Source organism: Electrophorus electricus, chromosome 5 (genome assembly GCF_013358815.1).
Source record: "Electrophorus electricus isolate fEleEle1 chromosome 5, fEleEle1.pri, whole genome shotgun sequence".
In the NCBI taxonomy this organism is placed as follows: domain Eukaryota; kingdom Metazoa; phylum Chordata; class Actinopteri; order Gymnotiformes; family Gymnotidae; genus Electrophorus; species Electrophorus electricus.
This window is the reverse complement of record NC_049539.1, coordinates 9,676,797-9,702,889: the sequence shown is the minus strand read 5'-3', so window position 1 is coordinate 9,702,889 and position 26,093 is coordinate 9,676,797. Positions and strand designations below refer to the sequence as shown.

Genomic DNA, 26,093 nt, shown 5'->3' with positions numbered 1-26,093 from the left:
CACAATCATTTTTATACAGGCACATTCAAAGAGCAACAATACTGAACTAATCCCATAGGTTCTATAATATTTTGCTCAGTTAGATAGAAGGCATATCCATGACTACTTTACACACACTTGGGTTTGTATTTATCAATAGCCCATAAACTGCCTCCAAGAATCTGAACAGATTCATCTTAAGACATGAATAAAATTGACATAACAATTAAATCAAACATTTCTTTAGTCTTAAAACTTTGGAAAGGTTTGGCATAAGTGAGGAAATGCATAATAAACTGTTTTGAACTGGCTTAGATGTAACCTCCTCAAAGTGCAACACCCACTGGTTATAAGTACAAGCTGCTGGTGCCTCAAGTGGAAAACCTGACTGCTTAGTGTACTGGCAGCTACGTGCCTGTTCCTACGTATGTACACACACGCACATGTACACGCACGCACGAGTTGAGTGGATAAAGCGTGGTGGTAACCAATGCTGGAGCCCAGCACAGCAGCTTACAAGCCCGAAGTCAGAAGAGGTTCCTCTTTCCAGTCGACTTTAACATGTGTTGTCCGAACTGCAGACCGGAAAGAACCAATGTAGTATGTGAGGCAAAAACAAGCGTTGCTTATTCAAATCAGCAGGCAAAAACAAACAAACAATCAAAAAAATATGCCACCACAACACAACAGCTTTCCATTTCAGAATTCAGATGCAAGAGCAAAGGAAAAGATGTTTGGGGAGAGTCTTACTGCAGGTGCCTCAGGGTGAGGTTTTGATTCCTGAGGGGGGAGGCTGAAGTTGCCCTCACACTCACTGTTGCCACGGTAGCGGTGCGCAAACTTGCGCTTCAGCGCCTCGGCAATGAGGGTGGCGGCATCTGTGGGTTCGCTGGTCTTGGGTTTGGGGTGGCCCTCCTTGGGGCGACTGCAGAACACATCAAACACATTAGTGACTTACCACTCCACCCCAACAGCTTCCAGACAGGAAGCCATAGCAACCACTTTTGATTAACCAATAACCAATAACCTTAAATTAGATTTCAGGTGGAACATTTTAACTTTTTTGCTCTGTGAACGCAAGTACACCGGTGTTGGCTTCAGGTGCCTGCGCTGGACTCAGCACATGGCAGCTGCTTATGGAACTGACCACTTTAATCAGAGTGAGGAAACCTATATGTACTCTAACATGACTTAGTAATTCAGTTCTGGTGCACAAGTGGCCACTTTTTAAAAAACCATCAAAAAGCCAGTAGAGGATCACAGAATTACATTCTGATCAAACAAGACTGATCATTCCTGGGGACTGGAATTAGTAAAACCTTCACAAAACTACAAGGTGGCTGCTTTAAACGTTTTTTATCCCAACATTTTTATCCTGGGTAGCATTAGGTAAATTGGGAATGCCATCCTTTTAACAGCCGGCTTATACTACAGGCTTAAAACTAACAGAACAAATCAGATTTGAATTCAATTTCTGTGATAGCACAACAGGATTAGTATAGCAAGCAACACATCAAGATGTTTGTACACACTTCTTAATGGAGCGTAGCTTCACTTTGCCCATGTCCTTCAGCACGTCTAACATGCTGGGTATCTCTGGCTGCCTAGGCTCCGACTCCACTGTCTGCTGCCCAGCCTTCTTACAGCGCCTCTCCTTGATGATATCAATGGCTGAAACACTCCTTTGCAAGCTGGGGCCTGGAGGTGGAAGTGGAGGAGGTGGAGGAGGAGGTGGTGGTGGAGGAGGTGGTGGTGGTACAGGAAGGCTTCCTGGGGCTAGAGCTGAGGTCAAACCTGTTGTGTAGATGAGCATGGTTGCTCAGTGACGCACTGAAGGACATTCATAACTTATACATGCCAACAACAAGAGCAGCTATTAAACAAAGGGGCTAAGCTATGTGGTTTGTCCCAGAGAAAATAAAATGATCCGGCACAGAAGTGGCTTACGTGAGAAAAACACTGTAACTTTGTTGGCTGCGGGCACTCTTACCCGCAGACTGTGTGCTCAGCTCCTGGGTCTGGACGATCTGAGCGATCTGAGCTCGGAGCTTGGCTAGCTCGTTCTCCAGAATGCTGATCTTCTGGATGGCCTCGTCGTTGACAAGCGCCTGGCTCTGCGGGGCACCCACCACCCCATGCAAGCTGGGGAGGGAGCGCCGGCGCCTGAGGGGCTGCCAATGCTGGGAGCGGAACGCCAGCCCTGACTCCGCCTCCCACCTGGAGAGTGGGAGTGAACACCACGGTGAACATCACAAGGGGAGAGGAAGTTCACATATTTCACATAGACTCATTAAATCACATAGTTCATTGGTTTTACTTTATTTTAAAAACAAAAGCTTGCCTGTTTTTGCCAGATACATCACTCTCCTTGTGGTCGAGAAAACCTACATCGGCAAGCGATGCTACAAGGCCATTTTGTCCTCCCACAGTACCTGGGACACGGGGTGCAGCTCCAATGGTGAAAGAATTAAGCTAGATAGAGACGGTTACAGTTAGTAATCAGGCGAAATTTAAAACACGTAAACTGCTCAACAGGCTTCATGCAGAAAGAGCTCATCTAACCAATAAAAAGACTACACTTAAGCCTAGTTACAACAAAAGCAAAACAAGCCTTTTGTTAGAGTGCAAACAGTTTGCAGAAAAGCTAAAATCTAACATTAAGCCCAATTTATACCTCCTTATTGAGCTCAAAACAAAATTATTTCCCAAATGGCAGTTCCTTTTTGCACTTCAGAACCTTGTGAAGATTATCTGACTGAGATGAGTATTTTTACAGAGCGTTAGGGTCATTGCTGCATGTCCATGCAGAGGCTCTCAGTCTAGTCCTAAGAAACATCTGCATTGCACTTTAGTTTTCCTTGTTTGGTTCAACTTACAAATTCTTTATGAGCTCAATGAATAAGGTGCAAGGAATTTACTAAACAGTGCTATGTTGGCATCCCCTAGGTTAATGCCTACCAGTGACACTACTTTATAAATAATTTGTCAAATGTCTAAAACAAGCAATAGTTCAAAAAACAGTCATAGCTGTGCTTTCCAAGTATTTCAAGGTGACTCATGGTCAAAGTCAGGATTTACTCAGGAATGAACAGGCCGCTTTTTCTAAAAAAAAACAAAAAACAAAAACAACCTACCTAAACAACAGTTTCAAGTGCAGACATAAGTTGACCAGGGCCTCATTCACCAAAAACACTGAAATCTTATTATCTTGTGTTACTATGAATGTGCTTAAGGTACAATTGGAGACCTATATTCAAAGTGATACTAAATCCACCACCTTAGCACGATCTTTGTACAAACCTTTCAGGGAAATTCTGGCTTGATCATAAAGATCTTTTTTACACTTTGGCTTCATGGTATAACTGTTTTATTTTATTCTTTAAGATACAAACTCTTATTCACCAAGACTAATTACTTAGAACATTCAATTTGTTATGTCAAGTATTAATGGTTCACATTCTCTATGAATTAAAGAAGAACAATAAGATCCAGCACCTTGCTTTTGAAAACCCATTTCTGGGGCTGTTGCAATGTTCTGGAATTAACGACACCAATTTAAGTAATGAAAATATTTAATTAACATTCCATACACAAAACCAACTTTTTTTCTTAAGCATTTAAGATATCCACCAAACTTCAAGCAACAAATATTTCAGACGGGCAACCGATAAACCAACCTAAAGCAGACAAGCTGCATTCCTTAGAGACAGGGCAGCTGGAAAGTGAGGAAAACAGAGGAGAAGAAGGCAGTGAGAAAACAAGGTGACAAAGTACAACTTTCATTTTTTGTTTAATAATAGGCAAGAGATTCTGCTAGGTGCCATTTTGTTTATAGTCAGCACAAATCATAAGACACAGAAACACGAGGAAGGCATACTGTTTCTGTGTTGATGCCATTGGTTAAATTAAAAAAAGAACACAGATAAAGGTTAAGGTAGCCAGACACTGAATAACAGTAGGAAATCTTAACAGTGTATCAAAAAAGAACCAAAGAATAGATACAATATAGATTCAGTACAGGTATACATGAGCATAAACACACAAGCATTAAGGATTACTTAATATCCTTGCCCAACAGTAAACCACACCATCTTGAGATTACAGGCAGCTACTAGTGAAGAATATGAACACCAGCAAACACTGGTTTGTTGTGAATAACAGTGCAGTTCTGCATTAAATTAGTTTCAGAATTGAACAGATTTTTCAGTAGGCTTTTTTTCTCCCCGATTAGCCATTTGGACAATTACAAAGCTGGATCTGGTGTGAGTTACCAATGGCCAACTAATAATATATATATATATATATATATATATATATATATATATATATATATATATATATATATATATATAGACACACACACACACACACACACACACACACACACACACACACACACACACACATACACACACACTTTGTAAATAAACTGACCGTCACAGTATATACCTCAACACATTCAACGCCAGCCACTGCATGACAGTGAGAAGCCAATTTGAACCATACCTGAAAGTGGACACGAGGACAGGGGGCGAGAGGCAGGTTTGTGGCAATTCTTCTAACAATACTCCTAGATGACCCATAAAGCTTTGCTGATCCAAAAGCCTGGAGCATTTTCCAAATTCAGTTTTTTTTTTCCCCAGCAAAAAAAAGACATTGTAAACACTAAATTAACAGTCATTAGGTCATGCAGCACGAACAATGTACATAATCAACAATTAAATTAACCCACCAGGTCCATTTCTATTCTTGCATGATTCTTACTCATGTTCACACCTTGTCAATTAAAACTGTTTTGATACATTCTCCTATACGAAGTCATATTCACTCCAACAACCTGTGAAAACAATCTATGTGAGACAGCATTAGTTGACTTTGTGAGAAGTAACTGTTGCATGTTATATATGCCTAGCTAATCCATGAAAATTGATGTAGCTATCTGGCTATCCGACCATCTAAATTGGCTAATCTACAGTATTTAGTTTTTCTAAACTTGTCTTCTCGTGTCTTAGTACACCTGATTCAGAGAAGAGACTGGAGATCCTACTTCCAGCAAATGTTTTCAATAAAATACAAAGCTAAAAGCAGACTGAAATTAGAGGAGTTCACATCCATAAAACAGTCTGACACTGGTCGTTAGCTAGTTAGTCTCCTACGTTAGCTAGCTAGCAATGCGGCCCAGAAACAGATTACGCTGCCCACAGCTAGCAAGATACCTAAGCTAAGTTAGTTAACTGGATAAATTAAATGATCATATGTATCTGTATGGCATTCAAATTTGTTAACTTACTAATAAGATATTGTGTATGTTCTTCAAACTAATCGATCGGTAAAATATCAAACAGTATAGTACACTAAATTTAGTACCATCTATACCCGGCAAGGACGTTATTAATTAGATAGCTAGCTGTAACGTTGCTAACGAAACCGCATCTTTGCAGATCTTTGCATTGGCCGTGGCAATAGAAGAAACGGAACGATACAATAGCCAATAGGATTTGAAGACCTTCAAAACCGGGCTGTCATAGGTATTTTATGTTGACTATTGGTTCAAAAGAAGTGACGAACAGTTGAATGGACCAACCAAATTAATTTATTACTGTTATTACATCCTGATATTCTATAGGCAAATGTCCCAAGCAAGTATGCTCAATAAAGTTATTGTTACAACATAATAAACACCGTTCAGTATATAACTGATATTTAAATTTTTCCAAATGCTACTTTTGTTTTTACTCAAATCTTCTCTTGTTAATTAGCAATCCCTGTCCTGCCAGACATGTTGTCCAATCAGCGGTGATGAAGCCAGGAAGTCCTGAGTGTTTCATGGACGTGGAAGTAATCGCGTGAGCCCTTTCACGGCGACCGTGCTTGAGTTTAGTCATTGTCACATTTGTAGTTATGCGCATTTCTACTGTTTTCATTCAGCTACGTGATCACATAAACTCTAATAAACGACTGCTTGGCTCTGTTGAAGACGCGAGGACCGTCTAACGCGAGGTAACGCGTGTTAGCAATCGCGTTAGCCTGCTAGCTCGATAGTGAGTTAGTCTAAAAGCAACCTGCCTGGGCGTGTTTTGCTGCTAGCTAGCTGGCTATCTTAGCTATGCTAAGGTTATGCGTGACAACAGTGCCACAACAGAGTGGGCAAGGTTAATTGTCTAATTACTGACGAAGCATGTAAAATTATACTTTTAAAATGTTTAATGCTGCATACAGCGAAAGAAGGAGGCAGATGAACGTTGTCATGCTATGCTCTGCATTGTTTAGCGATAGCTAGCCAGTTAGCTAGCTAACTGAGGGTGTCAGTACTGGGAATAATTAATTAACGACCATATAGCTAGCTAATTGGATTACTACATCGCTGTGTAGCTTGGCCAGAGTCTAAGAAAACAAGCTAGCTAGTTGGCTCATACAGAGTAAATATTTAAATGACAATCCAAACCTTTTTGTGAATGCCAAAATCTTTTGGTTATTGTTAGCAGACGCCCAATCCGCAAGAGATCCTTATTTTAGTCATCGTTCGCTCCTGTAGATTCATTTTCTGTGCCTTTGATCAGTGGCTCTTAATACAAGTAATCACTTTTTTTGTTAGTTTCATACTCGTTCAGGTAGAATTTACTTATACTGTATTTATACATATGATCAGTACTTATATAATTTATTTTGTGAAAGAATGTAAATAAATACATTTCTTTCTTTTTTTTCCTGAAATTTAATTTCCCTTAGACAGACTCTCTTGTGTACATGGCACAAAGTGTGGTCACACCATGAGTGGGGAGCCAGATGCCTTGGCTGTGGTCAACCAGCTAAGGGACTTAGCTGCAGACCCCCTGAACAGGCGAGCTATTGTAGAAGATCAGGGATGCTTACCAGGTCTAATCCTCTTCCTTGACCACCACAACCCGCAAGTTGTTTACTCTGCTTTATTGGTGAGCACCTGTTAATTAACACTTAAGTCTGAATGTGCCCTGTCAGATGCATCAAATTCATGGTATCATATCGACATAGCTCAGAGTTCAGTGCCCTTCCACCTAGCAGGTTCCTGCGTCCTTTGTCCTGCGTTCTGCTGTCCCATGTTGTCAAAATAGCTCAGACATTCCAAGTGACTCTTGCTGAAGAGTGTACTTCTAGACGGCCTCAGACTGGGAACAGCTGCCGTCTGCTCTGTTCTCGTCAGCGAGGGGCATTGGTGTTATATCTGTGTTTGTAATTGGCACTAAATCTCTTCAGTGGTTCTAGTTATTGCTCTTGTGTACAGTGTCGCACACCACAGAAATACTGTGGCATGGTTTTATAGAAGAGATCTCATTGATGACTGGCTGCCAAAGTGTTAGAGTTGCAGGTTTGTTTTTTTTTCAACATTATACAGATTAGATAGTAAGTCGGTACTGTTTCATACATATTTATCCGCTGCTATATTATACCTTCAGGGTTCTAGATTTCTTTATTCTTAAAATGGGTTGTTGAAGGTGAACCAAGAAGGCCAGTAAAAATCCATTACTTCCTATTTGATTCAAAATGTTTTTTTAAGTGTTGACAATAGGCAGTAGATTCATTTTAATCTTATTGATTTATCTGCACAAAAAGGATCACGATAATGACATTTCACTACATTCTTCTATATTTCACTAAATTCTTCTGGTGTTTCCTGAATGGGAGAAAAACCTTTTCTAGTTCTTTCTGTTTAGAGTGTATATACTGAAACAGGTGTTCTGTGTTGAAAATGAGCAGGGCTGCAAGCTCTGTGGTGCATGTAAAATTGCTGTTCTTGAAAAGTTGGAAGAACCAGTTGGTGACTGACAAGTCATATTTCGTAAAATTCCAATTCAAGTCTGTTTCGTTTGTTTCTCATGACCATTGCCATGAATGACCATCCATTAGTCTTGACCAGAGTAAAGAGTGGTGAGTGCCCAGTCAGGTCAAATTTATCTCAAGGTTAACCAAATACACAGGAATGTCTGCGGCTGCCCTTTTGCCTGATATAGCTCAATTGTGATATGGTTGTAAAGTTTTACTTGTTTCTTTTAAACATTTTTATCTTATTTGCCCACTATTTACATAGCAATCTTGTCAATGTAATATGTAACAAAACATTCATTTGTAGTTAAATTCAAATTATTTTTAAAAAATTATTAATTCACTTTTAAACATTTTCTAAATGTTTTGGAGGTCCTTGAGTTTTCTAAATCATGCCGAGTCATTTATTTAGTTATTAGTTATTAGCCATGCAGTAAAACAAAATGACTGTAGGATTTAGAAAGCTGTGCGTCTGTCTCTTTGACCCCAGCACTGCGTGTGCATGTCCTTACAGGCGGTACGTTACCTGGCAGAATGCCGCGCCAACAGGGAGAAGCTGAAGGGCGTGTTGGGTATGATGCTGAGCTTGCAGACCGTCATGCAGAAGTGAGTCACCCTCCTCTTCTTCTCCTCTCTGCGCTTCGCACCAGCGGCCACACATGCCAGTGTTTCACTTTCTGCCCTTCAGTGGAAAGGCTGCCCCTGTTCCCTTTTAGTTTGAACCAAAACCGGGGGGGCGGGGGGGGGGGGGGTGCGCTGGGCACAATTTGTCCACACAGGCAAGACAGCCATGTCATAATGTGTGGCACAGGCATCTTTAGCTGGTGGTAGCACATGGCTGCAGGCAGTGAGAGGACAACAGTTGGACATTTCGCTAGTGTAGTTTGACCTCAGTGCTCTAATTCTGTTCTAATTTTTAGTGGGTTTTGTTTTTGTGTATTGCTGGTCATCTGGCTAAAATAGTCCTTAGGTGTGCTTCCCTTACCCAAATGATTCCTGTCCAGGTAGCAGTGTGCCTGTCTTAGTGACCTGAATTTGTGTATAGATGTAATACTCTTCCCTATGCCCTGCACCCACGGGTGGGGTCAGGAAGCCCAGCATGAATAATGGCTCTGTAGAATGTACCCTGGTCTCAGGACACTTATGGCAGACCTGACCAATGATTTTCACACCTAATGATAAAGAGATTCCTTACTTCAATGCTAGATGTACCTGGGCCCAAAATAATATTAGGACCCAGAACAATATAAAAGTGTCAAATAGAAAGCTAAGAGGAAAATCCATATTCTGGGTGTACTAAACTTGATACTGTAACATATGATGTCATCTTATGAGTCAAGCGAGAACTCTTTCTGGGACCGCAGTCAGGGCAGCTCTTCTAATGAGACATTATTCATCTTATTCTAGGGAGCATATTTTCTTCCAGTCATGTTACTTATTTTTTTTCTTGTCCTTTTTTATAATTTGAAAACTGATTGACCTGGTAGTGGAGAGATTCAACTGTCTGGAATGTGTAACTGTGTTAAAGGTTAACATAGCTCTCTTAGGGTGACTGTCTTTAGCCATTAGAGAATGCACCCACTTTTGTTAATCTGGGTTGTCATCTCATGTCTGCTGGATCAGTGGCCTTTTCAGTGTGCATCTTCTAAAGAAATAATTTGAATTTATACTAAATGGCTATATGAATCTTTTTCTTCAGAACCTTTTGTGTGGTATTGTGAGATGGCTGTTTTAGGGCTCTCACATGAAGCTGTCTGTTCAATTTGTCCTGACCTCACACTCACTTACAGGGGCACGTCGCCAGGGGAGACCAAGCTGCTGGCGTCTGAGATCTATGAGATCCTTCAGAGTTCGGGTAGCAGCGAGGGCGAGCAGGCCCAGGCAGGTTCCACGTGCCGCCGCAAGGCCCAGTTCTTCCTGGGCTCCAGCAACAAGCGAGCCAAGACTGTAGTGCTGCAGATTGATGGCCTGGATGACACGGTGAGGACCCCGCCTCCCTCCCTCCCTCTCTCCCTCAAACCGGCAGCAGGGACAACTGCATCTGACCGCCCCTCCCTGGATGCTACCTCCTGTGGCTCCGCTCACCGCTGCCACTCTGAAGTAGTTTTTAATTTTGGGATGAGCTTCATTTTGTGACTCTGTGTGTGTGTGTGTGTGTGTGTGTGTGTGTGTGTGTGTCAGAGCCGGAGGAGTCTCTGTGAGGAGGCGTTACTGAAAATCCGTGGCGTCATCAGCTTTACCTTCCAGATGGCTGTGAAGAGGTGCGTGGTAAGGATCCGCTCCGACCTGAAGGCTGAGGTGAGCCCGTGCCCATTAACAAAAAAAAAAACCCTCTGTAAATGAGAGTAGTTTTATGCTGAAACCTGCTATGCTTCTACAGGCCCTGGGAACAGCCATAGCATCAACCAAAGTGATGAAAGCTCAACAGGTGGTTAAGAGCGAAGATGGTTCTGAGGTGAGCAAACACAGTGCCTTAGTCGGCAGCAGCAAAAAGTGCCCAAATGGGCCTCAAACAGACTGCTTTTTTAGAACTGACTATTCGATTTGCGGTATTAAACTGAAAGGCAGTGAAAGTACACTAATTAAGATAGTGATCAGAAGAAAGTCATCATCATTAAATCTGTTTTGGTGCCAGAATTTCTGTGCCTGTTCTGGTTAGGGTGGAGGCTGAGCCTTACACAAGCTGACCTTCAGCCAGTTGCAGGTGCCAGTCTGTCTTTGGAAGGTGTGGTCCTAAGACTTGGACAGTCCCCCTCCCCCTTACTAATAGGCTCTCTGGCCCCTGCATCATTCTGTAGTAGCAGACTTGGATACGCACGCGCACACACACACAATTTAACAGTCCCTGTGTGGTAATTATGAGCCATGTCCTCTCCAGTAGAACTGGAAGGGCATTCTTCACTTGCAGCTACGCAGTCATGACCTACAGTGGCCATCACCATAAGAGTGTGGCCACTGCTTTGTCTGTTTCCTCTGTCGAACAGCAGGGGGCATAATTGAATGCGTTATGTTCTTACTAGCCATGCTGCTTTTTAGTTAATGTAGAGTCTTGCGCAAAATAACATTTTGCAGATTTCAGATAAAAACATTAGTGGAGTTATTTAGTAGTTTAGTAGTTCTCTTAATCTGTAAGTAAAAAGATCACATGCTGCATTCAGAAGCTACTGCTTTCCTGAGTGGCCCACTGCTTGTTGCTGCTATGTGTCTAGATGATAGTCCCATTCCAGGAGGATTCGGACATGGTGGTGGAGCAGAACACGGACTTGCCGGACTACTTGCCCGAGGACGAGAGCCCATCTCATGAGCAGCACAAGGCTGTGTCACGCCTTGGCTCCATGCAGGACGGCATTGGCTGGCTGAGCACGGCCGCCAACTTCCTCTCCCGTTCCTTCTACTGGTGACCTGCGGGTGTACGCTGAACCTTACCCCACCCCAACCCTACACCAGTTCAGCCCAGTGTGCTGGGCCTCCTTGTGTAACTCGCAATAACCATCACCAATCTGCAAAATGGCAAGAACACTACTGCAGGCTGCTGTTTACAGTAACCGCAAAGTAAAGTCCTCCTAAACCTCACAAACATGACAAGAGACGTCAACCCACAGAGCAGCAAAGATGGACATCAGACGATGTGTCTCCTCTTGAGCTGCGCTTATGCTCACCCACCCTTTTGGTTCAGAAGCTTTTTTTTTTTTTCCCCTTGAGCAGTTTGCTCGGGTTTCTCCTCGTGGGTCCATGTCTGACACTAGACAGCTTTGAGTGGTCAGTATTGTATGGTGGTACTCTTGTTGGCCGTGAGGCTTGAGAGCATTTTCTTTTTTTCATGGACTTACCCTTTATTTCAGCTTTAGTGTGATTTTTAGAATCTTTACTCTCTTCTTGCCATTTATTTAATAATCCATTTTAATTTCATTTTAATCTGTTGGGACTTTATAAAGCATGCTGTAACCATTTAATGTCTTTTTCCCTATCCTCTTTGAGTCATTATTCTTTAGTGCATGTGCCTTTACAATGCAATTTGAGATTTATTTCTTGTTTTGAACTTTACATTCATATACCAAGGTTTAAAATCCCTTGGCAACAGTTATTTGCCCGAGTCTTTGTTAAAGCAGAGAGCTGATTAAGGGAAATTGGAGAACCACCAGCATTGACTGCTGTAGTGTATCATAAAGCAAGCCTGTGTAACCTAATAACCACTCTATGAGCAAGCCTGTGTAATCCTAATGACTTCCCTTTATGCATGCGGGAAAAGGGAGTTCACCACATGCTTTTTGCTTTGTTTGAAACACTAACCAGCTCTATTAAGGTGTGTGCCAAGCACAGTAGTAACCTCTCTAAAGCCTAATGTGTATAAAAAATACAAACCTAGTACCAATCACAAAAGAATTTGGATTTGAAAGATTTTGATAGGGAACTCTCCTTTATGGCTTTGATTTTTTTGATTTTTTATTTTCTTTGTTTTCCTTTGCTATTGCGTACACATGTTTTCCTACCTGGGATAACAGTTCTGGTCTTTGACAACTGGTATAGCTCTGATTATTTCATAAGATGGGCTTCATTCAGGGCCTTTCATAAACATGCAAATCTTGAATTCAAATGCCACCATCTTGCCATATGCATGGATAGTGCCCGCTATGTCTACATGGTAGCCACACCTTGAAAGCATCTATATTGATGCCTCTAGCCCACAGTGTTTTCTTTAAACATCCTGTGAATTCACCACATGTCTACACCATATACTCCAATTAGCATGAGAATGTGCACTCTATAGTCATTGTCTTCATTGGTGTTGTATCACTGCCTGGGTGAGTTCTGGTATTTGGCCAAACGAAAAACCCCATCTTATAATTTTAGTCAGAGCCTGGCTTTTCGGCAGCATAGCCCCATAGCAATTGGAAAGGTCTTACCAGTGTTCCCTATTTAAGTGATTTTACATTGAAATTATTACTTAATTGCCTGTAAAGGAATGGTCTGGCAAAAAAAAAAAAAAAAAATTATTTACACAATTTTCTTCTTGGCCCAAATTAGTCCACCAGCGAAGACTGCTTTTGGTATCTGACGATTGCTTTAGTTTTGAACTGGATCTATAAATATAATGTAGCTAACAAGTAAAGAAAGTATGTCAGCAGAAATCTTCCCTGTAAATGAATACCCATATTGCCATATGCTTGCCTACATCATTTAGCTAAGTACTTTCACATTTAAAATCTTTGTAAAATTAAGACTTGCTTATGGCAGGACGGTTTGTAATTACTTCTGATCTTGCATCATGAATTGATAAATCTCCCACAATGAAGTGTTATTTTCTGGGAAATAGCTGAATGCGAAAGTCTTTGAGGTGTACAACACAGATTTTCTAGTGCTGCTGAATTGTACAAATATGGCTTTTGGCAATGAACCATGGATTTGCGAGAGTGCCTTTCAACAGGCTGTCCAGAATCTCCAGTGTGCAGTGATCACTTTTCACGTCCCTCTTACAAAAATGATTTTCAGCATGATGAGACACTAATCTGGTGTACCATCTTCATTTTTATGATGTATTGTGAATTCGGTCAGCTATACCCCTTTCCAAACCACATTGGCATGTGATATGAGTTATGACCTGGGCAGAGGTTTTTGTGATTTTATTGTGTCTAATTATGGAAAACATTCAATGGATACACTGACCTTGTAGTTACTGTGCAGAAGGAAGAAAGCAAATGTTGGCTACCAAGCGTGTTGGATTATCAGATAGATTTGAACTCAGGGTGGAAAGTTGTGTAAATTAGTATTTTTTGCTGAAGAATTCCAACAAAACAAAATAATTGTTAATTACAATATGGTCATTGAATTTTTATTTGTTTAAAAGTAATTATGTGAGTGAAATTAGTGTATGTTGATCACTATTCTTTGAGTGTCATACTTTTAAACAAAGTGAATGAGGTCAGCAACAGTATTATATTTAACTGCAACATTTTCTTACGCACAAGTTATGCGCTGACCATTTTTGTTACACCTCTGGTAGTGTTGTGCTTGATTTGGTTTAGACCATTGTTTAGATTCATCCCAGTGAAATGTTTTGCTCTGAGATTGGCAAATACCATGACATCAAGAAGGCTGTTGGAGAGTAGCAGTTTTAGCTGTTGTAGCTTATTATGTACAGTGTATATTTGCTATTTCAGATTGCAGGGAGTTGTTGCCTGTTCATAGTAAGGACTGTTATTAAATAGATTAAAGAAAGCATTGTTGCGTTTTGTTTTCGGGGTTGATCATGGCAATAGCATGGGTTTTAAACACTGCATAATTTTCTTTTTTTTTTATATATATATATATTTCTTTCACTTGAGAGGAAAAAAAAAAAGTTTAAACGTCAATCAAGTAGTGAAATGTATTTGTCTGCGATGCTTTGGGTTACCAGAGTGGATGCCACCACAGTGTCTGTTCAGTAGATTAGTGGAACCTGCAGCCTTTAGGCATGATTGCTGGTACACCCAGCTGGAGCTGCAGCCCCTGCACCGGGGCCCTGGGGCAGACATCTGCCCCATTGAAGCCAGCATCACCATCCTAACCAAGTTGGAGAGGACAGGAAATCTATTGTCCTTATCACGATGGCTGTGAACAGCCATGGGGCCCTCCCCACCCACACTGGCCCTGGTTACTGAGTGCACAGCCGAGTGAGAGGCCAGCTGTGAGCATGTGCAGGAGGCCGCAGTCACATCACTGGGCTTCGGCTGGTGAGTGCCAGGAACTGCAGTCAGGGCAGGCTGCGGACTACATCACTGCAATCTGCCTCGTGGCTTCCCACTGGAAAGCAAGCTTGACTGAATTAGCACAATTGGAGCCAGGCTGGGTCACTGTTCATGTTCTACAGACAACGCCGTCTGGGGTGACCTTCATTTGCTGGTTATGTGTTTCGAAAATGACGTGTAATGTGTGCATGGTGCTATATAGTCAAGCCACAAAAGACTTGTTTAATGATCTTAGTTGAAAAAAGCTTCCAGTGTCTTGTACTGGAAATAGATAATTGGTGGATTAATGTTATATGTTTGCTCTTGTCTTTGAAATGCTCCAAGATCTGACAAACCTCTGACACCTCCTCCCGTTTTCTTGGGTGGGTGGGGGAGGAACTCCTTCCAAGAACAGGCCTTGGTGAGGGCCTCTTCCAGCCCTAGCAGAGAGAGCTGGAGGGAAGTCCATCAGTCTTCTCAGTGTGCCACGGCATTGTGGTGCCCAGCGGAGTTGCACCTTCACCCCGCCTCTCTGCCTGGAAGTGCCTCACCAGACCCACCAGTAGCTAGTAAAGTAGGTCAACCTCTTCAGCAGGGCTCTGCTCCTGGAAGGCCCCCCACTTATGGCCGGAAAGCCATGGCCTCGAGGAGGCAAGGCCTGGATGTCTGGCATAGCAGGAGAGGTGTATGTCTGCCTAGCCTGTAATGAGAGTCTGTGTTAAGAGGGCTGGTTCTATGGGTAAAGCCCTGTCCAAAAACGAAGTATGACGTTAATGATAGCTGCCGTGTTTGCACAATTCGCCGCTAGGGGGTGTTAGTCAGCTATGATATTGGCAAATTCAGCATACATATAAGTGTTTGAGAAGAGCTTTACCACATTGCACTTCCAGAACCGATGGTTAACACAGATAGCGCACAGGGAGGCCCTCTGGCACTTAAACATTCAGCAGCTGCATTAAGATACTAGATTAACATTCAGCTCGTTCACGAACATATTGGTAACAGTGATGTAAGATCAAGTATAAGCGTGCTTTGGCTGTGATAATTTCCATATATTTAATTAGATAATGTAGGTTCGCAGAGATGCATTTTTTAAACACACATTTTAACTGCCGCCACCAAAAAAGTTACTCTGGTTTCCCCAGTCTGAGTTTGTGATTTAATCCATTTCGTAGATTAGGCATTTTGAGCGCTACCTGCAGTGAAGTTAGGAATCATAAGCCTCCCATGCATTTATGAAGACTTAATCTTTAGAAGACTGGTTCCACATACCCATTTCCTTTGTCTGTTCTCAGTCCTTCATACTTTTTCACAGGTAGCAAATTTTTACAAAAGTACTGAAGCAGTGATCTTTAAACAACAAGTCGGCCATTACAATACTATGCATCCCTCGTAAATCCCGCAATAACAAGCTTTAATTTATTGTATACCATAGATGCAGCCACTTGTTCTGCGCTTTGCTATTGTGGCATCTCCTCGGACGACCTGAGGAAAAGATAAAACGCTGTAACTCCAGCACTCGCTGGCTCTGAGAGATATCAGCCAGCACTGCATATTTATGCATAAACGCCTCGTCTATATCGCAGGCACTATTTGCATTCTTAATCTGCCGCGAGTGCAGCGCTGATTGTGCGCCGATAGAGGAGAAAGGTGCGTCTGGGCGCGCGGGCGGTTTGACGATTTTATTCGAGGTTCAACTCTCAGTCAATGGGATCAGCAGTAAATTACATACGGTGTGCAGGGAAAATGATGTGACACCTGTAATTTATGTCAAATAACTTTTGAGGACGTAAAAGTGGCGAGATCGGATTCAATCGGTCTCCGGCGCTAGAGCTGTGTGAAGATTTAATTGAAACATTTTTCTTTATTGTATGGGCTGATAGAGAGGATGTCGTGGTGTAATTTGCTGTTATGTCGCACTTAAGATGTGAGGTCAACACATGAGATGTGAGAAGGTCATATAGGCTCATAGACTCAGGCTATGAAGATGAGATCTAACGTGGCACGTGGCACTAATAGAAGTCAACAAAATTACTTAAACATTAAACTAAAACATTACTAAAACATTAAAAACAGGTTTTTTTCCCTGAAAAGTCTTACTTTTTATGAAGTACTTTTTTGTTTAGTCTACGTGGTAAGGCTTATCTATAGTACAATACTGTTTGGATGAAGTGTGCATATTGGGAGAGGCGGGGAACTAATTTGCTTGGGCTATTGATAGTCAGGTTCTTTGACCTAAAATATCTAAAGCATGCAACCACAGTTTCATCGGCGCTTCTACCGTTTATTCTTTCCGGTGCTGTTAGGATAATCTGTTATGCCGGTATATTTGTTGCAGAGACACCCCCACCCCCGCTCGCTGATGAAATGCGTGAGCACAGAAGCCGATAATAATTGTGGCTGTAGCTCATTATTGCTCCCAGATGATTTCGAGCTATGGGGGAATGCTTGTCCTCCGACACCCTCGTAGCCGCACACGGGCTGTAGGCACTGATTGGTGAGATGAAATATCGCTCGCGAAAATTAAAAGGTCCCCGTGTCAAAATAATTCATGATATGCATATCTTCCGCCCTGATGAAATAGCTGATATCCGGATTAGGCGGGTAATAAAAGCGATCAGGCTACAGTTAAACTATTTCAGCAGCGGGGACGTTCATTTTGACAAAGTCAAGCACAGGGTCAGGATCTGTGCGAGAGAGAGTAGGTTGCATTTCGGTGGATGGGGTATGGAGGGTCACTCAATATCCCACCTGTGATTTGAATATCTGCTATAATTGTCCTAAAACGTCCCATCAGTGGATCTGCCGGACACCATTACGGCTCTACAATATGGTGTGACATTCAAATTCGCCCGAAATGACAGGTTATTAGAAGTGAGGAGCGGGCGGCATATAATTAAGCACCATAACTTTGACCTGGAATGGGGAGTGATGGCAGGATTGTAATGGGGGTGGGGGATGAAATAAGCGCTCTGTTGAAGTGGCGATGCGACGGGAGTCACTCTCCGATCGGAGCGGATTATTTTTACACGGACTCGCCCCGGGTTTATCTTTGCAACGGCCTGTCATAAAGATGTTAAAACGGCGCAGAGATTTCTGACCGTTTCACTCGAAGGTTATGGGGATCACATCCCAGCTCGTCTGATCACACCGGACACGACGGTCGCCCTGTCTGGAGCGCGGCACGAGGTCCATAATCCGATTCAAGGGTGCTGCACTGAATCGACGTTCTCAGTTCAGTAAAAAAAAGTGCGGGGAAAGGGAAGGGACAGCACGGGAAGAAGAAAAAAAAAGATTTCATAATTTGATTTTTGTTTTTGTTAATGTAGCGCCTAATCAAATTTTTAATTGTATTCTTGCCTTTTAATGTGTAGAATGTTCTGTTTGGTAGGCCTATACGATACACAAATATGTGTATATGCAGGTTGAATTTCGGTGAAAGAAAAATGAAGGCCTACTGATCACTAGCCTACAGCTAACCATGACATACAATACATAACATCCACTGTACTCTAAAATGTTAGACGACATAGCTAAAGAACTAAGGTAGTTTAGATCATTTTGGTAGGCCTGTGCAAAAAGAAATGGGACGCTTCTGTACAGCTCACACGCGTCACATAAGAACAGCATCCCTGCAATCTGAAAATGACTCCGCTTGTATCCTGCTCCTACAGACTTAATGTAATCAAAAGGGAGATCTCCTGTTGTGTAATGGTTCGCTCTGACACAATAATCCCCTCGTACGGTGAACTCGCTGGCTCGAGCTGACGCTCAACGCGCCCGCGCCCACGCACGCGAACCATTGTTGCGCCGAGCTAAGAGCGCGATGAAAGCGACGCTTGATATCGCTCGATACCGAAGTCCGTGCCACCGCACAGCATGCTGGCTTAATTTCCGGTCTTTTCCATTCGAACAGCAACTGGACATTTTGATGAGCAACGGAACCCATCTGCTGCTCGCATTTCTCCAACTGGTGTGTGAATATGACGTATAGAGCATGTATTCAATTTGCGTCCTCGTGCTGTAGCTACCTGCTCCCCTGTAAATATCGTCCCCTAAATCTCGCCTTACGTATAAGACAGTGTGAATTAGGCCACGTTCACCCTTTGTAAGAAAAGGAAACGGTACAGCTTGTAAGATATTGTCCACCACGTTCCACATCTGTGTATTGCGAGACTTATTCGGAGGTGAGTGTATGTTAATTTTGCATGCCATAGGCTTATCTATTGTGTGGTAGTGGCAGGCCTGCTGAACAGAAGGTCTGCTGTCTCTGTACGCTCTCTCGGCTAACCCACCCTCACCCCCTTTCATAACGATGGCAGATGGCTCCCGATGAATCCTTCATAATCATGTCAGGACGGCTCCTCCGATCCCAATTCATCTCTTTAAACACATTTCATCAGACAGAGAATTACACAAAGATGAAGGCGGCCACCAGACAACAAAGGCACACAAAGATCGGCACGGTAAGCAAGTGTTCTTTCACTGTAATACCTTTTAATCATGTGTAGACCTAGGTTAAGTTCACATAGATTCTGAAAAAAAGGATTAAAAATACATAAATGAATACATAAATATTTTCCCCTTGCAAAGTGATGTTTTGCGCCATGGCGATTTGCCGCACCAAATATTGCGATTTCTTTGCCTCCTCTCTTCATCCCCCCGCTTCCCCGTGTAACGTTGTTAATTGTGGATCAGGTGAAGTTTGTTTCACCTCATTTCAAGGTCACGCGCCACTAGGACCATTTTCCTGACTCAAAGGGCACATAATTTCACACCAGTGTACTCCTCATTAATCCCTCCTGAGTGGGTGCTTGGGAAGTTCCAGATCACGGCTTTGTTTTGCTCCTGTTTTCTGACTCGCTGCGTCTCCCCCCCTCCACGTTAACCCCTGCTCCCAGCCTCCCGTCCCCCGCGCCTCTTCTGCCCCACCCCAGCCGTCTTGCTGCCAGGTTTTGGTAACGCGGTGTAGTTAGAAGTGAGTTACTGCTACTGCGAGGGTTATATTCAGCGGAAGGTAATGGTGACTAATGCTGGCTATAGTGTGAGTCGTGCTCATTCACCTCTCAGTGGGTGAGTTTTTAAGGGCCTCACTGTACAAAGTCACAGTTATTTGCACATTCTTGTGTAGGATGTGCAGTGTGTTTTTGTGCTTGCATTAGAACAACCAATGAAATGGTTCACTGATTTGATCAGTTTTCAAGAGTCCCTGACATTCAGTGAGGTCACAATACTTGGTTTATCGTGTGGGCTTCACATTTATTGATTTATGTGTTGAAATATTGTCCTATTTTTGTAAATCAAAATGTATGTGCATTAAAACTTTTGTTCAGTGTGTGTTGATTCATAAAAAAAGGAAATCATCCAGTAATGATCATTAATAAACCTGTAAAAAGGGTCTTTGTACTTTGATTTGGGTGTCACACTGTTTGTGTTACTACATGTTCATGGGTCTATATCCACTTTTTATTCCTTTTCATTTCTTTCAGTGAAACTTTTGCTGACACATGAATAATTCATGAGGAAAACTGAAGCTCTTTCATTAACATGAAATAACAATTTGCAAATTTATGGAAACCACTAATTACTCCCCTTATTTGCCATGACTATGATATTAAATATTCATAAATGTGTGATTATTTCTCTGATTTGTCTGGGGTTTGGTCTCCGCCACCGTGTTCATTAAAGAAAAGTGGTGCTGCACAGTGTGTGGCATAAAACAACACAACAAAAGCACAGGCTGAATTGAGACATTTCCATTTGCTTTCTCATACAATCCTCTACGAAAAGACACTGCAGTTAGCTGGCAAAAATTTATACAACCCTATAAGAATGAAGCAGGCTATGGCCACATTAATATCTTTTCCTGTAGGCCGACTTGTTCTGACTCCTCTCATGAGAACCTTATTAGCTACAGTAATACCCAAACTTACTCTGCTAGGCCTACTACACTGTCTTATTCGATTGTATTCATTTTTATAGGTTAGGCCATAATTGTGGATAGTGTCACTTCATGTTAATTTTGTAGTCATATGCACTTACCTTATGATGACCAAGACAGTAACACTGATAGATTCTGAGCTGTGTTTTGTATATAGGTATCCGAGTCCTCTACTAGAGGACTAAATGAAGTTGACATTTGATACAGCAGTGGGCCTGTCTCTCCACTGAGGGCCTGAGCTTGCTGTAACAGTTGAGAGTAGGGTCCCAGCTGGGGGTCCCGGATGAGGTCTCCCCCTGTCACCACGTTCAGAGGTAACAAGCGCGTTTAACCTTAAATTTTATGACTTTGTTATATCAGAATTAATTACCGATACTTCCCCCAAACTGAAATGACGCTGACAAAAACACTGGGCACAGGCAATTTAGCTCGATTTGCACATTAATTTGGGCCCACCTGTGATGCTCGGCGTGCTAAGTGGCTACATCAGTTTTCATTACAGCTCTCATAGAGTGGATTTAGTTGAATTACGGTATTAATTATCGCATTCACTAGGTAACTGAGTGACGAACGCTGCGTCCTCTTCACACTGCAAGAACTGTCTGCTCCTCACAAAGATGCACTACGTCTGTCCTTTGTGTGACCCTCAAAAATCTAGTATCAGAGTTTTAGGATATCACCTTGTTTATTGTGGAATGATGCCTCCTTCACTCAATGGTTTTGGGCATTTAACCAGTTAATAGAGCTACAGGAGGAGAAAGATGTAACCTTTGTAATTAAGACACATTCATGCAATGTGATGTGCAACATCTCACAAATATGAAGATGGGATAAAATGTGTTCAGTGTTGGGAAATGGAGAGGGAAGGGACTTGTATGTAATGTGAGGGACTTCATTTAGCTCTTGGCTGCGGTTTTCATGTTGTAAAGCACTGTATTAATCATAATCACACAACACCATTAGACTATGTCATTCTATTAAAGAAATCACATTATCATACATTTCATTAATTAAAGCTTAACCCAGTCAGTCTACTCTGAGAAGTGCCGCCTTTGAGGGTGTAAAAGCCAGAGGGACGAGTGGTTGAATGGGGAGAGCGGAAGGCAGGGTCACTCTACTCGCTCTTGCTCCAAAGTGAAATAGAAGGGGCGCACATTTGCATGAGTGGGGCTTTTGGGGCTGCGTGTGGCAGCCCAGCCGTCATGGTTCTGATGGGTCCTCGCCCGATGAGTGTCCTCTCGGCACCGCTAACAGCAGGGCTGCATGCAGAAAGGGTGAATGGACAATTAGATCCCGGGTCAGCTGCGGCAGGGGGCGAGGAGGTGCTGGAAAACTCTGCTGCTTCTCATTGGCCATCCACGAAAGCATGGCGTAGCCTGGATGAGTGGTGTCTGTCATGGACACCCTTGTTATGAACCTCCAAAGGGCACACAGATAGGAGCACTTAGTATGCCCCTGCTTACGGCAGTGTGGCCAGCATTAACCCAAGTACAATTAACAAGAGCTCAGCCAGTTACACCCCCCACCCACGCCTACACACACACAAACAGAGTTCATAAGAATAAAGCTGCACTGATGCTAACAATATACACATTAAGTCATTTTCTTGATAATTTGCATATTAGCCACAAGTGGTTGCACAAAAGCAGGCACCGAACAGTGAGGAGTGAAGCTGAACAAAGTGAAACTAAGTGTTTGCCAAAATTCTTTTGGAGTATTAACATACACAGATTTGGTAAGGACATGTAGTCTGCCAAATACTAACACCTAATGATATTTGGCAGTGCTAACAAATATTTTTCAACCAAGCATCTAATTTGCAAAGCCAACTTGTTAACATCTAAAAATACATTTAAAGAATGAATAGCTACTATCTAAGCTTGAATCTTTTATAGTAAAACAACCCATAACTGTGTACTTTGTTAAAATGACTGATGTCTAACAACACATTTGGACAGACCTTCATCTCCAACTATGCAACCTCAAGGAGGACAGTAGGGGGGAATGTCAGTGAGACAGATGGGTGAGCAGATAGACAGGCAAACAGCATCCAGAAAGACAGCTCTCGCTCCTGCCTGGCGTCTCTCTGGGCCTGATTAGCATGTGTACTGTATGTTTCGTCATGCTGCACTGTTGACCCACGCTGTCATCTCCCTGATTACCCCCCTGATTCACTTTCCTTGTTTGGTAATGTGCAATCAATCATAATCAATTAGCTAAAATGTTGAATCATTAAAACCATTATCATTAATTAAAATAATTATCACTTTCTGCCAATGCTTCATTACCACTGTCATCTAATGTGTCTGTGGCAGACCAGACTTTCTCTCACTATGCTAGCATCCTCTTCTGAAGGGGCAGAATTTCACCAGGTAACAATAAAATTGTTACATTACACACACACACAGACACACACACACACACACACACACACACACACACACATATATATATATATATATATATATATATATATATATATAATCTACAAAAAACACTGAATAAATGGCCATATCTAGTTATTAATAAGAAAGGCACAACCACCCTTAAAAGAGTTTCATTTCTTAATTGCTTTATGAACTGTTTTAAGCCTTTCTACACATCTAAGAGGGGGCCCTTGGCATAAAATGGCACTGCACTGTGTCTTTGACATTGAGTGTCCCGGTGTCTCACTGTCACAGGAGCGTATCATCTCTTTAGTAATCAAATGTTACAGCACTAGCTTCCTGCTCGCTCATGCTTGACCGCGACTGTCTCTTTTTCTGCTCTTGATGCACATCCATATTTCCTAAGGAGTACTGGGGAGAGACCCATTAATGATGTGTAAACATCCGGGGAGCACACTGCTCAGCAGCCCTCAGGGGGAGACAATGAGAGAGCGAGAGTGAGAGAGAGAGAGAGAGAGAGAGAGAGAGAGAGAGAGAGAGAGAGAGAGAGAGAGAGAGTGAGTGAGAGTGAGTGCAGTCAGCCCAGACTGCATCGTCAGGAGTAGCAATAATTTCATCTTTCCAGGCAATTGTCAGCACACTTCTCCTCCGTTTGCTGTGCTCAGACCTGGAATAGACCTGTCATGATAAAAGTCCCAATAATTGCTCATGTCAAATTTTACTAAGGGGAAGGGAGCAGGAGGTTGCATGTGTGTGTGTGTATAGCTAAGAGTTGAGTTTCTTCAGTTATGCTTGTCCAGCGATAGAAATCTTTACATGGCTCTTCTTAGAGACATGGGTATCATTCAGTGTCGCTAAGCTAATGCACGCATCTCACTGGGGTCATACCGTACACATGCAAATGAAATAGACATATTTCACATACTGCAGGCGAACCAACAGTTGAACCCATGCAAAGCTTCTTTAACACCCCACCTCTCCAAATTTAAAAGAGCAGACCTCCAACATAGTGGTGCAGTGCAATATTCTGGGGCCCTGTCACAAGAGGTAGAGTGGAGGCCCTTTTTAATATTTTAATTTTAATTTTTTTATAACCCCCCAATTTAAAAGGCACCCCCCAAGTGTGTGTCCTGCATACCACTCCCCTACACCAGTGCTCCAGCATGGATCACACGGGGTTGGTCCATCCAATGCTTGTCCTTCACATGTCTTCATACCAGACCCTCCAGTATGTGCATGAGGGCGGCTGGGGGTGGCATGGCACCTTGCCCGTAGGGGGTGGACTGGGGGAGGTGCAGTCACAAGGGGTCCAAAAACCACAGGGCTACACTGCCACCCTGCCACGGCACCACGGAGGGGCCCATCAGGCGCACCTGATTACATTACTGGCAAGCAGTCCACGGGAATGAGTGTAATTGCAGCTCATTATGAGCTCTCGAGTGTGACAAGGCCTGAAGCAGAGATTGCTTCCCCGCCCGCCTCAAAACTATAAAGAGGCTACGCATTCCAGCTCCTCTAAGACTCTGCATTAAGCACAGGAGAATGAAATTGATCAGACTCCATTTCATTAGTCCATTTGTAAAATCTTCAGCTATGAGATTCGCAAGAGATATTCAGTGGGGCATAAGTATGGGGGGTGGGGGGAGCACAATGTTAAAATGTAAAACCCCTCCCCACACACAAAATCCACTGATATTGAAGGGTGGATCCTCTCCTAGCACTTCTGCTTACCTGTAAAGAAAGGCCCTCACTAGGGATAAAATAAAAGGCAGGCCTTGCTGGCTGTCATGTCATAAAAGGATGCAGTCGCAGAGCACAGACATGATTTCATGGCTAATGATTCCCACACTAATATCACTGTGGGCTGCAGAGGATAACCAAGTTGAGCTGTCTTAGTTCAAATGATTCAATTAGGCCAGCTGTCCCCATTTGTCATGGCTCAACTCGCTTTTAAATTACCTTTCCAGAGCACTTACGCGTCTCTGCATCAGACTTAGCATCATGACCATTTCTGGGCTTAAAAACAAACAAACAAACAAACAAGAGAAATAAGACAGGGGAGGGGCAAAGAGAACAAGATAACAAAAAAGAGAACAAGATAACAAAAAAGAGAACAAGATAACCAAAAGCGCATTATCAGTGGTCATACTTTGATGATGGCAATTACAGCGATAAATGTGACTATCATTCCTTATCGGCTGGGTTTTTGTGGAGAATCCTCGTGTGAAATAAGGGAAATCGTTCCGCACTGATTGGTAAGATATAGACAGTCCAGTAATGGTTATCTCCAGTGAGATGCCCTAGCAGGAAAGCCATGTAAAGCCCAAGAGACTGAAACAGACTGTTTGCAAAGACCACATTTAGATCAGCTCAGTGATCTGCTTTCCAGTACCAACTGGCATTAAAACTAATTAATGCATCATTACTCCTACTGAGATATTAATTGAGATATTATAGATAGATATACTTTAGTATAGACATTTTTGGCAGGTGACCTTTTCAAGTTTGATTATGTTTGATGAGATAATGGAAGGGTTAAGGATAATTAAAGCCATAAAATGGCTTCAAGTTAAAAAATATATGCTTAAAGTCATTCATGTAGTTACATCTCCAAGATAGCATGATGAGGTTGGTCTAAGAATGTGTTCTATTCAACTACAATAAGAACTCTACACATACACTTCAGTAGCATAAATAAAAATAGGTCATTTTCACGCTTACGGAAATCTGCTGAGATTCTAATGACGCAATCTTCTCTAACAGGGTGCCATGGTTAGTGTATGTGTTTAGCCTCTGCACAGTTTTGTTCAAAACACGCTATTTGGTTCGTAATTACAAGAATAGAAAGCACTTCATTTACTAAATTGTAACTAAAGATATGACACGAAAATGCCCAGTCCAAATAATAATAGTTCACATTTATTTTTCTTGCCTCCACCACAGATATTGTCGATTATTATTTGGTTGACACTACCTGCTTAACATGGTTTTGTAGGAACCACGCAAATCTTACATAGAAATGTCTATGAAGTTAGCTATCTACCTAGCTCTAAACCTAGCTCCATACCCAGCTGAACTGTCTCATGCAGAATCGAAGGCTGGTCGTTTGTCGGCACACTTCGTAGATAGCATGGTGCCTCGAGTCAGGTAGCTAGCTAGAGATTTTGGCTAATCTCCAGCCATTATTAAAGTAAGCCTGAAAAAAAGAGTTTAAAAATTTGCAGCTGAGTGGTCGCTAACATTTTGGTTAAGTAACTTAATCGCTGGTTATTTTATGCACCC

The 26,093-nt window shown here is 42.4% G+C and overlaps 2 protein-coding genes across 5 annotated transcripts in view; one reads left to right on the top strand and one right to left on the bottom strand.

Moving 5' to 3' along the window:
* The window catches only part of mtfr1 (mitochondrial fission regulator 1), a 6,281-nt gene extending 852 nt beyond the window's left edge, over positions 1-5,429 (bottom strand). The window contains exons 1-8 of one of the 3 annotated variants that reach the window (XM_027004475.2): positions 5,270-5,429; positions 4,712-4,829; positions 4,486-4,584; positions 2,321-2,451; positions 1,970-2,196; positions 1,512-1,773; positions 730-904; positions 1-554 (exon numbers count right to left, since the gene is read on the bottom strand). The exon at positions 1-554 is cut by the window's left edge and continues 852 nt beyond it. In XM_027004475.2, the coding sequence (XP_026860276.2) occupies positions 507-554; positions 730-904; positions 1,512-1,773; positions 1,970-2,196; positions 2,321-2,451; positions 4,486-4,584; positions 4,712-4,747 (978 nt within the window). In that variant the 5' untranslated portion in view covers positions 4,748-4,829; positions 5,270-5,429 and the 3' untranslated portion in view covers positions 1-506. The remainder of the gene's footprint in view (positions 555-729; positions 905-1,511; positions 1,774-1,969; positions 2,197-2,320; positions 2,452-4,485; positions 4,585-4,711; positions 4,830-5,269) is intronic. The other 2 variants (XM_035526703.1, XM_035526704.1) reach the window with 2 other exon arrangements.
* A 296-nt stretch (positions 5,430-5,725) lies between these two features.
* On the top strand, positions 5,726-13,995 carry armc1 (armadillo repeat containing 1). Of its 2 annotated transcripts, none has more exons than XM_027004408.2 (7): positions 5,726-5,979; positions 6,713-6,911; positions 8,294-8,385; positions 9,570-9,759; positions 9,961-10,077; positions 10,160-10,234; positions 10,989-13,995. In XM_027004408.2, exons 2-7 carry the CDS (start codon positions 6,750-6,752, stop codon positions 11,178-11,180), a joined length of 828 nt encoding a protein of 275 aa, XP_026860209.1. In that variant the 5' UTR covers positions 5,726-5,979; positions 6,713-6,749; the 3' UTR covers positions 11,181-13,995. The 2 variants fall into 2 exon arrangements, with proteins under 2 accessions (XP_026860209.1, XP_026860208.1); XM_027004407.2 differs by having other exon boundaries at positions 5,727-5,979; positions 6,709-6,911.
* The last annotated feature ends 12,098 nt before the right edge of the window (positions 13,996-26,093 follow it).

What these genes read in the sequence shown, in the direction of transcription:
- armc1 (XM_027004408.2), top strand. Translation starts at nt 6,750, where the DNA reads ATGAGTGGGGAGCCAGATGCCTTGGCTGTGGTCAACCAGCTAAGGGAC. An exon ending in TTGCAGACCGTCATGCAGAA is followed by an intron (nt 8,386 to 9,569) that starts GTGAGTCACCCT and finishes ACTCACTTACAG; the next exon opens with GGGCACGTCGCCAGGGGAGA. An exon ending in AGAGCGAAGATGGTTCTGAG is followed by an intron (nt 10,235 to 10,988) that starts GTGAGCAAACAC and finishes CTATGTGTCTAG; the next exon opens with ATGATAGTCCCATTCCAGGA.